This window comes from Scedosporium apiospermum (genome assembly GCF_000732125.1).
Source record: "Scedosporium apiospermum strain IHEM 14462 chromosome Unknown SEQ_SAPIO_0099, whole genome shotgun sequence".
Classification (NCBI taxonomy): domain Eukaryota; kingdom Fungi; phylum Ascomycota; class Sordariomycetes; order Microascales; family Microascaceae; genus Scedosporium; species Scedosporium apiospermum.
This window is the reverse complement of record NW_015971800.1, coordinates 2,022,935-2,039,166: the sequence shown is the minus strand read 5'-3', so window position 1 is coordinate 2,039,166 and position 16,232 is coordinate 2,022,935. Positions and strand designations below refer to the sequence as shown.

The window sequence follows — 16,232 nt, the reverse complement described above, 5'->3', positions numbered from 1 at the left end:
AAGAGGATTCCTTGCACTCCCTTGCTCAAATTCTCTCATCATTGTTTTCTCTTTCCTTTCCGTTTTCCCTCAATTTGGTGGCTCTACTTGCTACTACAACTTGTCAGGGAGTGCACATAATTATACATACACACAACTGCCTCTCGCTACTCCTTCACTTTTCCTTTGTCGAAATTTTTCATGAATCAAAGAATTCATCATTAGGCATGGCTGTTATACCACGGGGTTACGGGGTTTTATGTCGTAGGGTAAACGCAGGGGAAGCGTTGGGATTATTATTTCTTTTTGTTACTCTTTTTCTTTTCCTTTTTGATTTGGATCTTGTTTCTGCGAACTGGTCCTTCTGTGAAGCAGATGTTTGGAAAAGGGTGGGATTGATGCTCTTGTTTTCTTCCTTTTTCTTCCTTGTTCATGTCCCCCTTTTTTGCTTGTTAAACCTCTCCCTCTCGTTTTTGTTTTGGCCACATATGGGATTGTGGTTAATACTGGATTGGAGCATTACATATCTGATACCTCTAGATACACACGACAGCACTTACGCAACAGTATTTCCTATGTCTTCAATTTACTGGATAGTTGTATCTTTATCCCCCACTATTGTGATAGATGTGAATGCCTGAGCATGCGTAGAAATTCAAGGTTTACACCTGAAGTTTACTAGCCTTATGACTTAGACATCAATGAGAGAGCTACAGGGAGAGATTATCATCTTTGCCAAAGACTGTGGACATCATGATGAGGCTGGGGTATTGGGTTTCGAAACAAGTAGGTAGATGGTCTTACCATGGGTTTGCCTTGGGCACTGAACCCTCCTGGTCTGGAGGGGTAAGAAAAGGTTAAAAAGCAAGGCTTTGTGAAAGCCTTACAACGCAGGGACCCAAGCACAAGCTCCCTGGCCTCTGATCGTCGAGCGAGTAAATATTTCCGAGCTTGCTCCTTAAGCGGCACGCCAGCTCTGATAGGCGACGCAGCTATACGAGTAAATCACAGATCTTGGCGAAGACAAAGGGAAGCGAGAGGTCAACGTGAAATCCAAGGATAGTAAACTGTCCCCAAGTTCGTCCACGGCAACTGAACTATGCTATTTCCAAGGAACCGGAGGATATGCTGGGACTACTTCTTCCTGCGCGGCCGGAATATGTACTCCGTTAGGTCCTGCTGTGCTGTCCCTAACTGACTAATTCCAGGCATGTTACTGGAAGCTGCTCTAATTCTTTTCCTTTGCCTTATCCGTGATGCAACGGAGTGTCCTCGAAGGCAAGATTTGAGACTGGACTAAAAAAAAGCAGTCTGGTAGTGGATGCAGGGTCGCATCGCCTCAGCGGTACCGAATGAGAGACCCAATCGGATTAGCGGGTGGTGGTTGGTGATAGGGCAGCGGACAAGCTGTTGGGGATCTGCGGGTTGGGGAACGGGTGCGTGGGATGTAAACTACATTTATTGGGATACACCCACCACGAAGCCGTGAAGTGTCCATGTTCGCAGGAAATGCAAGGCCGTTGCTATTACTGGGGGAGCTTTCCAGAGAAAGAAGCGGTGCGGGAAAAGATCAATGATATTTCTTGGTCGATTATTTAGGCAATTTTTGTAATCGTTTCCTTTCCATCTTCTCCGTGAGTAGACACACGTCGTCGATGACGAACGTCAATAAAAATTAAATAGAACAATACTATGACGCCCGCGAGCTGTTAACCCTGCGCGTATCTTGAATGCGCTGTTGACAGTTCGTGATTTAAGGTCTTACTTAGTTGGAGGGTTCTCAACGCTTCAGGAACCCAACGATTTTGAAAGTCGGATATAGCTTCGGAGCTTAGTTACAATGGACACACAATGGCTTGTAATTCGGAGATCGAGGAAACTGGGGGAAAAGATGGGGACTGAGAATCGAGGAAAGAAAGAAGGTAAAAACCAAGCAACGTGTACTTTAGCGCATCTGTCTCGATGTGGACTCGGACAGGATGTGAGCACGGGATACAGCCACCACGTCTTCGATATTGTTTCGTGACAGAAGATATTGTTGGTTGGTACGAGTGGGCGAAGTCGTTGATGGGTTGAGGAAGGTTCTTTGCGGGCAGAGTGTTGGAGGTGATTATATTATACAGTGTGGTGACGTCGTCAGGGTGCGCTAATCCTCTTTCGGTATGCTAATGCAGATGTGTGGGAGAGGGGTGTCTGGAAAGATGTTGAGATTGAGGAAAGTGTTCTCGTTGCTGGGCGATCTTAAGATCCACAGTTTACTTGTACACTATGGTTCACCTGTATACTTGTAGTTTTACTTCTTTCCTTGGGGCCGTCTGAAAGTGATGATTGAACCTTGGCAAATTCTGCAGGAGACTGGCGACGAAATCTTGAAAAAGCGCTGTTGCCAGTATCTACCGCCGGACTTCATGTGGGGATCTGACTTGTTGTAATCGTACTTCGTACTTCACAGAGCGCATACGACTGGACCCCGACGTAAACCTGGAGGGCAGTGCTCCTTGCACTCGGATTCCTCAAATTCCGTAGACCGGTGGCGTTCATGTGTTAGCTCTCGGTCCCGATGTTGGGGAAACTGCTGGGGTGGGTTCCGGCTTTCTCGGGGGAAGGGATCCTCCTCCGCATGTCACCAACAAGAATAGTCACTAACACATTAACTGTCTGTCTCTCGCAGTTTATGACTACGAAATACCAAGCCTTCGCCGAGTTTCCTTCCCGTGGATTTAGAATGATATGTAAACGAGTCCTACCTTGTAATAGAGGTAACAGCCGATTTGGGCATACTTCGATAAACGACGCGAGCAATTGGAACGGCCGGAGAAAAGTCAGGCGCTCTTTTTTTTTTTGCCTAGTGCCTGCGACTGCCGTATTGAGGAGACCGATTATCTCGAGACTCCAGGGCACAGATCAAGAGATGTTTATCAAATCTGGACATGGTCACATCAGGTACCTTGCAGTGCAATTTCAAATGGCCTTGACACACTCCCGAGCACTGGGACAGAGGATGAGCGCCAAGAAGTGATATTGTTCGTCCTCACTTCACCTTCCACATAACTTCTGTGCCGCATTTCCTTTTCCAAGACTCCGCGGCATCCAGGGACGACTGATCAGACTCGAACATCAGTATCACCCAAGCCACAGATATATCAATCTTCCTTGACGCTTAAAATTTCCAGAGCAGGAGCCAGGAGTCGCGCCATTTGTATTTGGCACCCCAGCAGCTGAAGTAACGACCGAAGCGGCCTACACTATGATTACAAGTCGAGGGCTTCGTTTATAGAGTGTAAGCCGAAGAAGGCAAGAGCAGTCAAGGCATCGACGTGGAACATGGATCATTGGTTTTATTTAGGGAAAGCGATGACTTCGTTGTCCGCCTGCCGAGTTTTCTCCTTTCCCGGAATCCACACCCCTCTCCCCTGGCTCGAGCTCTGTCCCCAACAGCCCAGACAGCAACCATTGGCTAGCCACACGCCTCACCCCCCTTTCAAATTGAACAGGGAAAATTTGGCCCCTTCAACAAAAAAAATTAGTCTCCCACTGTCCCGCAATGGCAACACAACCTGCCAGTCGCGAAGCTACCCGTTGGCAGGAGGAGCTACCACTGCATTGGCTGGTCGCTTGCGATTTCTGGTCCTGCTTCTTTGCTAGACCCGTAATTATGCTGTGCTCTTTCCAGCTTTGTCTAAAGACATAACTGTGCCTCTTGTCCACTTTAATACTTTCTCCAAGTCCTAGACCTTCCTTACTCCCACTAATTCGTCTTCTTCTTGTCTCTTGGTCCTATTGACTATTTTGTCAACTGCCTTCTTCCATTGTATTTGAACCGTGTAATCTTCATTTCAAAACGAAACGAAAGAGGAGCTTGTCCGACTTGGTGATTCGCCATTGTTGGACCTGAGCACGAGATAACTGCAGCTGGCGACTCCCACCCCCCGAATTGGGTGAAGGAATAATCACCGAAAATCACCGACCACCACGAAACTCGATTCTCTCGTGCTAACAGGCGCAGTGTCTCTTGAGCGTATAGTAAGCGCACTTCCCCATAGCCGCCGAGCTGAGCGCTTTTCTACCTACTCCGACTTTGTTTTGACGAGGAACTGGAGCAAGCCATGGGTTCCGTGCCTCTTCTGGGCCTGTTGTGTTGACCAATATCTTTTCTCTCGCTCCAGCTGCTCGAACCGCCGCATCCGCTGCCTTTGCGACTCGATCCCGATCTGTATACTTACTCGTATACTATACTATACTGCATAATACGAGGCTGACAGCGAACCGCCGACTTCTTCTCCCCCTCCGAAGTGCTGGCTTCCAGGTTCGCTTTCATCCGGCTCCTCGCGAGCTCCCACATTCGATGACTTTCGGTCCCGCCACTTTCTCCCCTACTTAGATTTTCCATATTCCACAATGACCGAATTAACGACCGCCTCTAATGGGACGACGCGCAAGCTCCCCTATGCTAATGGCAAGGCGAGCTATGCTGAGAAGCATAAGATTGCCGACCATTTTATCGGCGGAAACCGCCTCAATAATGCCCCCGCATCAAAAGTAAAAGACTTCGTGGCCGCAAATGACGGCCACACCGTTATCACAAATGTGCGGCTTGTCTTTTTTTTCTCTCTTCCCATCCGTCCCGGTTTGGCTCCCTCTTTAAATGAATGTGCTCTGACGTGTAATTGCGATGGTAGGTGCTTATCGCCAACAACGGTATCGCTGCCGTAAAGGAGATTCGCTCGGTGAGGAAATGGGCATACGAGACTTTTGGCGATGAGAGGGCCATCCATTTTACGGTCATGGCTACGCCTGAGGATCTTCAAGCCAATGCTGATTATATCCGCATGGCTGATCACTACGTGGAAGTTCCCGGCGGAACCAACAATCACAACTATGCCAATGTTGAGCTGATTGTTGATATTGCGGAGCGGATGAACGTCCACGCTGTGTGGGCTGGATGGTAGGTCACCGGGTTCCGCGCTCCAAACTGTGCGCCTCTCCAATACTAACTGAAGCGCAAAACAGGGGCCACGCCTCCGAAAATCCGAAGCTTCCCGAGTCGCTTGCAGCCTCCCCAAAGAAGATCGTCTTCATTGGTCCCCCCGGATCGGCCATGCGATCCCTCGGCGACAAAATTTCCTCGACCATTGTTGCTCAGCATGCCGAAGTCCCCTGTATTCCCTGGTCCGGAACCGGTGTCAACACGGTCGTTATCGATGGTTCGGGAATTGTGACCGTTCCCGACGACGTTTACATGCGAGGATGTGTGAACTCTTGGGAGGAAGGCCTGAAGAAAGCCAAGGAGATTGGCTTCCCCGTCATGATCAAGGCCTCTGAGGGTGGTGGCGGCAAGGGTATCCGCAAGGCCATGTCGGAGGAGGGCTTTGAGTCCCTTTACAAGGCTGCGGCCAGCGAAATCCCGGGGTCCCCCATCTTCATTATGAAGCTCGCCGGTAACGCCAGGCATCTCGAGGTGCAGCTGCTAGCTGATCAGTATGGCAACAACATCTCTCTGTTTGGCCGCGATTGCTCCGTTCAGCGACGGCACCAAAAGATTATCGAGGAGGCCCCCGTCACCATCGCCAAGGCCGAAACCTTCAAGGGTATGGAGGAGGCGGCTGTGCGTCTAGGAAAGCTGGTTGGATACGTGTCTGCTGGTACTGTTGAGTATTTGTACTCGCACGCCGATGACAAGTTTTACTTCCTGGAGCTTAATCCCCGCCTCCAGGTCGAACATCCTACGACAGAAATGGTTAGCGGTGTCAACTTGCCCGCTGCCCAGCTGCAAATTGCGATGGGTATCCCGCTCCACAGAATTCGTGATATTCGACTGCTTTACGGAGTCGATCCTAAAACGGCGACCGAGATTGATTTTGATTTCAAGAACCCCGAGAGCGAGAAGACCCAGCGTCGACCTCGTCCCAAGGGCCATACGACGGCGTGCCGTATCACCTCCGAGGATCCCGGCGAAGGATTCAAGCCATCGAACGGTGTTATGCATGACCTGAATTTCCGCAGTAGCTCAAATGTGTGGGGCTACTTCTCCGTCTCGCCTCAGAGTAAGATTCACAGCTTTTCCGACTCGCAGTTTGGTCATATTTTCGCCTATGGCGAGAACCGACAAGCCTCCAGGAAGCACATGGTTATCGCATTGAAGGAACTTAGCATTCGTGGTGACTTCAGGACTACTGTCGAGTATCTTATTAAGCTCCTCGAGACTGAGGCCTTCGAAGAGAACACTATCACAACTGGGTGGCTGGATGAGCTTATCTCCAAGAAGCTGACCGCTGAGCGGCCTGATTCTATGCTCGCGGTCGTTTGTGGCGCCATCACCAAGGCTCATATTGCAAGCGAGGCCTGCATGGCAGAGTACAAGGCCGGTCTGGAGAAGGGTCAGGTACCCTCGAAGGACATCCTGAAGACGGTGTTCCCCGTTGACTTCATCTACGAGGGTCAGCGGTACAAGTTTACCGTAACTCGTGCCAGTGTTGATACCTACCACCTTTTCATCAATGGCTCGAAGTGTGCCGTAGGCGTTCGTGCCCTCAGTGACGGTGGTCTTCTCATCCTTCTTGACGGAAGGTCCCACAACGTCTACTGGAAGGAAGAAGTCGGTGCCACGCGTATTTCGGTGGACAGCAAGACCTGCTTGCTCGAGCAGGAGAACGACCCTACTCAGCTCCGCACTCCCAGTCCCGGCAAGCTTGTCAAGTATACAGTCTCCAACGGCCAGCACATCAAGGCCGGTGAAACATTCGCCGAGGTTGAGGTCATGAAGATGTACATGCCTCTCATTGCCCAGGAAGATGGTGTAGTTCAGCTCATCATGCAGCCCGGAGCTACTCTTGAGGCCGGTGATATCCTTGGTATTCTCGCCTTGGATGACCCTACCCGGGTTAAGCAGGCCAAGCCCTTCGTCGACCGCCTCCCCGAATACGGTGAGCCTGTCAACGTTGGCCGGAAACCCGCCCAGCGATTCGCTCTTCTGTACGGTACTACTGAGAACATCCTCCTCGGTTACGATAACTCCGCCATTATGGCACAGACACTGAGCCAGCTCATCGAAGTTCTCCGCGATCCCGAGCTGCCGTACAGTGAATGGAACGCCCAGTTCGCTGCTCTCCACACCCGTATGCCTGGCAAGCTTGCGACCCAGTTTTCTCAGATCGTGGACCGAGCTAAGGCTCGACATGCCGAGTTCCCATCAAAGTCTCTTGCTCGTGCCTTCCACAAGTTCACCGACGAGAATGTGGCACCTGGCGATGTTCCGCTCCTGAAGTCCAACCTTGAGCCCCTCTTGGATGTTCTAGAGCTCTACGTGGACGGCCAGAAGGTGAGGGAACTGAACTTGATCCGGGAGCTGCTGCTCATGTACTGGGATGTCGAGCGTCACTTCATTGGCCAGCGTCAACAGGAGGATAGTGTCATCCTGAAGCTGCGTGACCAACACAAGGAAGAGATTTCCAAGGTCGTTCAGATTGTTCTTTCTCACAGCCGTGTTGGGCCGAAGAGCTCCTTGATCCTCGCCATCCTTGATGAGTATCGTCCCAACAGGCCTAACGTCGGTAACGTGGGCAAGTATCTCCGCGACGTCTTGCGCCAATTGACTGAGCTCCAATCCTCTCGTGCCACTTCCAAGGTCTCCCTCAAAGCCCGAGAAATTATGATTCAGTGCTCCATGCCCTCTTTGGAGGAGAGGACTGCCCAGATGGAACATATTCTTAGATCGTCAGTTGTCGAGTCGCGATACGGCGAAACTGGATGGGACCACCGCGAGCCCAGTCTTGATGTTATCAAGGAAGTCGTCGACTCCAAGTACACAGTCTTTGACGTGCTGACCCTCTTCTTCGCCCACGACGACCCTTGGGTGTCGTTGGCTGCTCTTGAGGTCTATGTCAGACGAGCATATCGAGCGTACATTCTCAATCAGATCTCGTACCATCATGATGACAACGGCAGCCCTCTTTTCGTTTCTTGGGACTTCGCTCTTAGGAAGATCGGCCAATCCGAGTTTGGGCTTCCTCTTCAGTCTGCCGCGCCATCGTCCCCGGCCACTCCTAGCGGTGAGTTTAAGCGCATCCACTCGATTAGCGACATGTCGTATAAGTTGATCAACAAATGGGATGAGGAGCCCAACCGGAAGGGCGTCATCATCCCTTGCGCTTACATCGATGATGCCGAGGAGCTTCTGCCAAAGGCTCTTGAGGCGCTCCCAGTTTTTACCAAGCGTAGGCAGCCTGGTCTCATCTCTGACCTTAATGGGAAGAGGCGCCCGGCAGCCCTTAAGCACTCTGGTGATGATGTGGAGTTGTCGGCTGTCATTAACGTTGCGGTTCGCGATGCTGAAAGTGAGAATGATAAGGATATTCTTAGCCGAATTCTTCCAATCATCGAGCAGGTCAGGGAGGACCTCCTCGCCCGCCGTGTGCGACGAGTCACCTTCATCTGCGGCCACAACAATGGCTCCTACCCAGGACACTACACGTTCAGGGGCCCCGACTACGTGGAGGATGACAGCATTCGTCATAGCGAGCCTGCACTGGCCTTCCAGCTCGAGCTTGGACGTCTTGCCAAGTTCCGCATCAAGCCTGTCTTCACGCAGAACAAGAATATCCACGTGTATGAGGGCATCGGCAAGACTGTAGATACGGACAAGCGCTACTTCACGCGTGCTGTGATTCGACCCGGTCGTCTTCGAGACGAGATCCCCACTGCCGAGTATCTGATCAACGAGGCTGATGGCGTTATCAACGACATTTTCGATGCCTTGGAGATTATTGGCAACAACCACTCCGATCTCAACCACATCTTCATGAACTTCACTCCCATCTTCCAACTCCACCCTCAGGAAGTCGAGCACAACCTCCAGGGCTTCTTGGATCGGTTCGGAGTCCGCGCTTGGCGCTTGCGCGTTGCACAGGTGGAAATCCGTATCGTCTGCTCTGACTCTGATGGCAACCCCTTGCCTCTCCGTGTGATGATCACTAACACCTCCGGATACATTGTCGACGTGGACATGTACGCTGAGAAGAAGTCGGAGAAGGGTGATTGGGTATTCCACAGCATTGGTGGCACTAAGGAGAAGGGTCCCATGCATCTCATGCCGGTATCGACTCCTTACCCCACCAAGAATCATCTTCAGCCCAAGCGATATAAGGCTCATCTTATGGGCACTCAGTACGTGTATGATTTCCCTGAGCTGTTCAGGCAAGCTATTCAGAACAGCTGGACGAAGGCTGCCAAGAAGAACCCCAGCCTTGCCTCGCAGCAGCCCAAGCAGGGAGAGTGCATTGCCTTCTCCGAGCTCGTCCTCGACGACCAGGACAACCTCGATGAGGTCAACCGTGAGCCCGGTACCAACAGTTGTGGTATGGTGGGCTGGCTCATCAGGGCCCGCACCCCCGAGTATCCGAACGGCCGAAGGTTCATCGTCGTCGCCAACGATATCACCTTCAAGATCGGCTCGTTCGGGCCCAAGGAAGACAACTTCTTCCAAAAGTGTACCGACCTTGCCAGGAAACTTGGAATCCCCCGCATCTATCTGTCGGCGAACTCTGGTGCTCGTCTCGGTATTGCGGAGGAGCTCATCCCACACTTCAAGGTCGCTTGGAAGGATGCCAAGGCTCCTGAAGGTGGCTTCAAGTACCTCTACCTCGACGAGGCCACCAAAAAGCGATTCGAGAGCGCCGTTGTCACCGAGGAGGTTACCGAGGAAGGAGAGAAGCGCCATAAGATTATCACTGTTGTCGGTTCCGAGGACGGTCTTGGTGTTGAGTGCTTGCGTGGCTCCGGTCTCATTGCTGGCGGGACAAGCAGAGCGTATAATGACATCTTTACGGTCACCCTTGTCACCTGCCGTTCAGTTGGTAAGTGTTGAAAACACTCCCATGATCATCATTTCAGAGAACTAACATGAGCCGAAATAGGTATTGGTGCGTATCTTGTCCGCCTTGGCCAGCGTGCGGTCCAGATTGAAGGCCAGCCCATCATTCTTACCGGTGCGCCTGCTTTGAACAACCTGCTGGGTCGTGAAGTCTATACCTCCAACCTCCAGCTTGGCGGTACTCAGATCATGTACAGGAATGGTGTTTCCCACATGACTGCTACCGACGACTTTGCAGGTATCTCCAAGATCGTTGAATGGATGTCGTTCGTCCCCAAGGAGAGGAATGCCCCTGTTCCCATCAGCCCTAGCTCGGATCCTTGGGACCGTGATGTTGTCTACACGCCGCCCCAGAAGCAGCCTTACGACGTGCGGTGGATGATTGCCGGTCGCTATGAAGATCCCGATAACGAGCAGGGCGAGTTCGAGCCCGGCCTGTTCGACAAGGACTCGTTTGTCGAGTCTCTCGGTGGATGGGCGAAGACTGTGGTTGTCGGCCGTGCTCGTCTCGGCGGTATCCCTGTTGGTGTAATTGGAGTTGAGACCCGCTCGGTTGAGAACATCACGCCTGCTGATGCCGCAAATCCCGACTCGATTGAGCAAGTTACTATCGAGGCTGGCGGCGTGTGGTACCCCAACTCGGCCTTCAAGACCGCCCAGGCTATCAATGACTTTAACCACGGCGAACAGCTTCCTTTGATGATTCTTGCCAACTGGCGAGGTTTCTCCGGTGGTCAGCGTGACATGTACAACGAGGTTCTCAAGTATGGTTCGTTCATCGTCGACGCCCTCACTCAGTACAAGCAACCCGTCTTCGTCTATATCCCGCCATTCGGAGAACTTCGTGGCGGATCTTGGGTTGTCGTTGATCCCACAATCAACCCCACATTCATGGAGATGTATGCTGACAAGGAGGCTCGTGGCGGTGTCCTTGAACCTGAGGGTCTCGTTGGTATCAAATACCGCACGCCCAAGCAGCTTGAAACCATGTCTCGCTTGGATCCTACTTACGCGGCGCTGAAGAAGCAGCTCGCTGACAACCTCAGCGGGCCCAAGGATGAGATCGAAGCCATTAAGGCTAAGATGGCTATTCGCGAGAAGCAGCTGCTACCCATCTACAGTCAGATTGCTCTCCAGTTCGCCGATCTTCACGACCGCGCTGGTCGCATGAAGGCCAAGGGCGTCATCCGCGAGGCCCTTGAATGGAGCGACGCGCGGCGATTCTTCTACTGGCGCCTCCGCCGTAGACTCAACGAAGAGTACATCCTGCGCCGCATGGCGTCGGCCATTATCAACCCCTCGCCCGATCACCACGATACCAAGAACCGCCAGATCAGGGAGCGCAATCTCCGTCTGCTGGCTTCGTGGTCTAGCATTGAGGACTTCGACAAGAGCGATCGACGTGTTGCCGAGTGGTACGAGGCTAACAGACGTGCCATCTCCGACAAGGTTGACAGCCTCAAGTCTGAAAACCTTGCCGCGCAACTGTCGGCGCTCGTCCGGGATAACAAGGGTGCCGGTCTCCGTGGTCTGCGTGAGGTGTTGAGGACCATGCCTGTTGAAGAGAGGGAGCAGGCGCTTCAGTTCTTGAAGCAGTAAATGAATGGGAGGCCACGGGATATATATGTTTATTTATGTTCTATTTCCAGTATGGTTTGAGTGGTGCTAGGGGGATTGCATAATAGTGTAACACGACATAAAATTGGTTTACGGGGAGGGAGATACAGTGTATTGCATTTTATAGAGCATGCGACTCTTGCTTGTACGTTTGATGTTAGTAAACGAGAGCCACTGCTTGTTTCAGTCTTGTTTTATTCATAGAGTCTAAGAACATTTACATTATTATTTTTGTTTCCCAAATCCATGTTCCTAATCATCCGAAGTGGAGATGCGATCAATATTCTGTACAGCGAGCTAATCGGGAAAGAGGATCCGTGGTCAACGCCGGTTGTCCATGGCTTCCTCTTGACCTGCTCGTGGTGGCGCTCTAATCGTCTTGTTCGTGTAGATGTCGGCTTTCTTTCTAACCCCCGGCGCTATTTTCGGGCTGGTTTGCAACGCTCGTAATGCTGTCGTCGGTTCCTAATGCAAGCTTCTCGCTCGTTATCCGTCCCCTGGTATCGTACACGGCCATTATGTATCCCCTCCAAGGCGAAACCATCCAAAAATAAGAAGTAGAGAAAAATCAAGCCGCCTTCGTCCTCAATTGCAGACCATGCCACCCCTTAACTCTATCCCCGAGCACAGCATTCACCGTCCTCTGCTGCTTAAGAAGACCCATCCCCTTGAAGGCTGGAGAAACGACATCGATGGCGTACATGGATCCGCAACCGCCCGAGACGTCGCGAACCGCGAGGGCGGTCGGGGAGAGGCTCTCGACGAGCTGGTCCCAGATGGCGGATTCTTCGGGGTCGAGGTCGGAGGGTTTGGCGAGGGCCGGTTGTTGAGACGCGGGTGTGGTGGGCGTGGTTTGGGCGGAGGATTGGAGGCGGGCGGTTGTGGTTAGGGGACGGGTGGGGAGGAGGAAGGCGGGCCGGAGGGGGCGGCGGAGGGCGGTCCGGAGGAGCATTTTGGGTGGGGAGGATGGGGAGGAGGAATTGAGGTGTTTGAGGGGGTGGTGGACGCGTTGTGGTTGATTTTTCTTGGTCTTTTGCGATGCGTTCAAGGCTTTCACGATAATTTTTTTTTTTGGTCGGTTTTCGGATGATAGATTGTCTGACGTCAGGATTGGGAATGCGATTGGGCGGTTTAGTTGAAGGAATGTTAGTGGAGAAGCGGGGGATGCTTACAAATTGCTAACAGATCCAACCTCGGCAGATGTCAGCAGTGTCAATAACTGAGGATGTGCTTTCCTTGTCAGAATGTCCTCGTTCCTGGCTCCTGCACGGAATTGGCAAGTCATACTCTGTACTTCGTACTGTCGTACAATTCAGAAATGCCATTCATCTGACCTGGCAAGCTTTCCCTCACTCAGCTCTCTAGATCTCGACGTCGGGTACTGTGGGGCCTTGCCTACATAGTCTTACTCTACCCCAAAGTGCAATATCCCCAGATTGACAAGCCCAATATGCCAACTTATACCTCTAGCCCTGCCAACACGGAAAGATGGCAAAGAGCGTTCGAACCTTTCGAGAATCCTTGGAGTCAATCTCCCGCGGGCCCTTGGACTCAGGCTGATTCGACGGCAGACGAGGTAATGCAAGCGAGACTGGCACCCGGCGGAATTTCAAGGCAATATAACCTCTGAAAGAGGTCATGCCGAGAAAATTGCAACTGTCAGAATTCGAAGGGCTCGAGCAGTTTTCTGGCCGCGGGATTTTAGCGAAGGATTTCTGTGCCACTGGCAAGCTGAAGGAAGGTCAGGGAGAGAACGAGTGAGCGAGCGAGTGACCCCAAAGTCCCTATTAGCCGGGAGCTGGCACCCTCTTTCCGTCCGCATTAATATCCGCCATCTCTTCCCTTCCCCGAAGGAGGGATAGAGGGATAGAGTGACCTTGCTCGTTTATGTTCGTGCGTACGTGTTGGAACACCTAGAAGCTACGGAAAGTCCAAGTTCCGATAGTTATTACTTCCAGAAGCTCTGCTCGTGGATTGTCCTTTGGGGGAGCGCGGAGAATTTGGATTTGATTGGGGACGCCGGTTCACGGCGACGGCTCTCGGCATTTGAGAAGCCATGAAGCGAGCTTGGGGCCTTGCGAGTGTCCTGGTAAAGACATACATGGCCAAGACTTTGATATCTTAAAAGTCGTGAAAGGAGCTCCTAGTTTATTTGATGACCGGCTCTGCTTACTATGCAGCTTTGATATAGAAGGTTCATTGTTTTTATCACACCAAGTACACGTCTTATCTCAATTAGGTAGGCATGACGCCGACATGGAACGCGCGAGATCAAAGTGGTTGGAGCACTCGACATTGAGGGTATCGGAGCCGGAGCCGTACAACCGTGACACCGTGACACCGCACCTTGTATCGGAGAAGGCGCGAGCACGAGAGAATCGTAGATGGCAACATCAAACAACAACCTTTAGTACCCGAGTGCATCAGTCTCGACCTATTTGAACGAAGTATTTTGGATGCGCTTTCCTGCTTTTCCAAGATACTTGCAAAGTATAATGTCGCATGTGAAAATGGAACTGGATGTGCCTTCTGTCTTTTCACGATCTCCGAGCAGGCTCCTTCCCTGTACGCGATGAGGTAGTACTCGGGCGAGCCTAATCGATTGATCTTCGGTCAGTCCTGTCCCGGTCGCCATCCATTCGCCTACAAAGAGGAACGAACTTTTGATTCGTACGCACATCCGCATCTGGCCCTGTCGTTCATCGCTCATACATCGGCGCGTCGAGGCAGTTGGTTCCAGCGCCGGTCATAATCACAATCCAACCGGCACCATCCAACTGCATATCCAAGGCTGAGGTGTCCTCACACCACCTCTTACGAGGTAAAGGTATATTGGTGTAATTACCTGGTAAGGCCGTTGCAGTGGGGGGTTGCGTCAAACTCTTGCAAAAGGTCGTGATCCATTGATCTTCTTCGACATCACTCTCGGCCAAGAGCAAAAGGACACGGGCTGCGGCAACGCGCAGTGTAGCATTGGAGATCAAAAGATCATCGCAGCCTCCCCCGCACAAAAATTCCACTCCTTCCTTCAATTTGCCTGGCGGTACCTGCATTGCGAAGTTACATGGAGAGCGGCTTATCGAGAAGTCGGTCCCTGACCGAGTCAGCTTCCGTTTCTGGTAAATTTGCCCGTAGGCGAAATTTTGGTCACCTGAAAACGTTCCATCGACTACTTTCATCGATTGGAATGTTGGATCCTACTGAGAACACGAACACTATCCCGTTGACGACATTTCATGTTGTTAAGCTCTCGCATAAACGGCACACTGCGTGCTCAGGATGACGGCCTCTCGTGCTCTCCAAGAAACGGCGTGGTACTAACCGAGCAATCCAAATTCTTTGTTATGGAGGGAGCCTTGAACTAATTGGCCCTATTGCAGCCAACTACTCCTCCGATCTCATCACGGCAGCAATCCCGATCAAATTAACCAAATGTGGGAGAGCGTAATTGGACTGCCGTCCTCTTACACGCTAAACAGAGGCTCAGGTGGGCAAGCGGCTGCAATCTCGACTCGGATTGAGCAACGAAATCAATCGATTAACTTTCTCTGTGCGAATCAATGAAATAATAGGTGGTAATGGAGCCCTCCCGATTCGACCTGGCGGTCGAGCGTTTCCGAGATCTGGCTGTTTCAACTTGACGCACGCCCTCACCTGCCCATTACAAGACTCATGCACTTGCTTCCCACGGACCGTTCGAATCACACCCAACTTGGAATCCGAATTAACGACCGAGGAACGTTTGTTATGACGGATTTTCAACCAGCTGGTACCGCATTATCCTCCCTACAGAGCCAGCCCGCATTCCTTATCATGCGGCTTAAGCATGCCGATCCCAGCTACTTGTCTGCCGATCACGACAACACAGCCTGTGAGAGCCTCGTGGGAATTTCGCCCAACGGCCTATAGCATGAGCCATTGCATCACCTGGACCCAAAGTCCCTTTCCCGCTGGTCCGCGAGAAGCAGACCGTATCACGCACGGCGAGCCACATATTTGCCTCCCACTCTCTGGAGATTTACGATGGCGGACGGTTGACGATATTCAACATAACCTAGAGTAAAAGAGCATCGGAGCGATGAAACACCTTTAGAGCCACCCAGGGAACACCACGGCCGGCTCTCGAGATAAATTTACTGGGCGTCCACTCCTGTCGGCGAAAAGGTGCTCGCGTGTAATGCGCAACCACCCGTTTTCCAGCGGCACTCATCCGAAATGGCTACGATGCAACCCCGCCCAAGTTCACGAAGGAAGCTCGTTAGATGAGGTTGGAGAAGGTACTTAATCAACTCGAGGTTACTGACGACAGTTACATCGGCAGGCCATTCCACCACAGCGCGCCTTTCCTCCGCTCGCACATATTGCCTTATAATCTAGCCTGATAAAGGAGCTGCCACCCCTCCATTACATTAATACTATCGCAATATATTAATCGCGCCGACCTATGCAGGAGCATCATTTGCCAACGCGTGGTGGGAGCATAGCATCGGCTCCCCAATTGATGCTCGCCCGTATTCCCAAGAAATTTTCGGGGACACCCCAACGGAGACGTATCTCGTCCGAGGTTAGCGTCTTGTTTTCTAACTAACTTTCTCGTACAATAAAAGTTCCCAAACTGCCATGAGGAAGGTAGGAAGAGAGAACAAAAAGCCCGCGCAGGTTGCCTTGTTGCTCTCCTGGCGCCGGTTTTTCAACGCCAAGCACCGGCACCATTCGACGACTCCGGGGCTTTGCTTCCCACCCCACCATCAAAATACGGAGCATCCAC

At 51.9% G+C, this 16,232-nt stretch overlaps 1 protein-coding gene and 1 pseudogene across 1 annotated transcript; one reads left to right on the top strand and one right to left on the bottom strand.

Moving 5' to 3' along the window:
* Nucleotides 1–4,377: 4,377 nt before the first annotated feature.
* Nucleotides 4,378–11,446, top strand: SAPIO_CDS5986 (Acetyl-CoA carboxylase; the record flags this gene model as incomplete). Its single annotated transcript, XM_016788196.1, has 4 exons — nucleotides 4,378–4,566; nucleotides 4,659–4,924; nucleotides 4,990–9,830; nucleotides 9,891–11,446. 4 exons carry the CDS (start codon nucleotides 4,378–4,380, stop codon nucleotides 11,444–11,446), a joined length of 6,852 nt encoding a protein of 2,283 aa, XP_016642512.1.
* Nucleotides 11,447–12,032: 586 nt separating this feature from the next.
* SAPIO_CDS5985 lies at nucleotides 12,033–12,416 on the bottom strand (annotated as a pseudogene; the record flags this gene model as incomplete).
* Nucleotides 12,417–16,232: the final 3,816 nt, after the last annotated feature.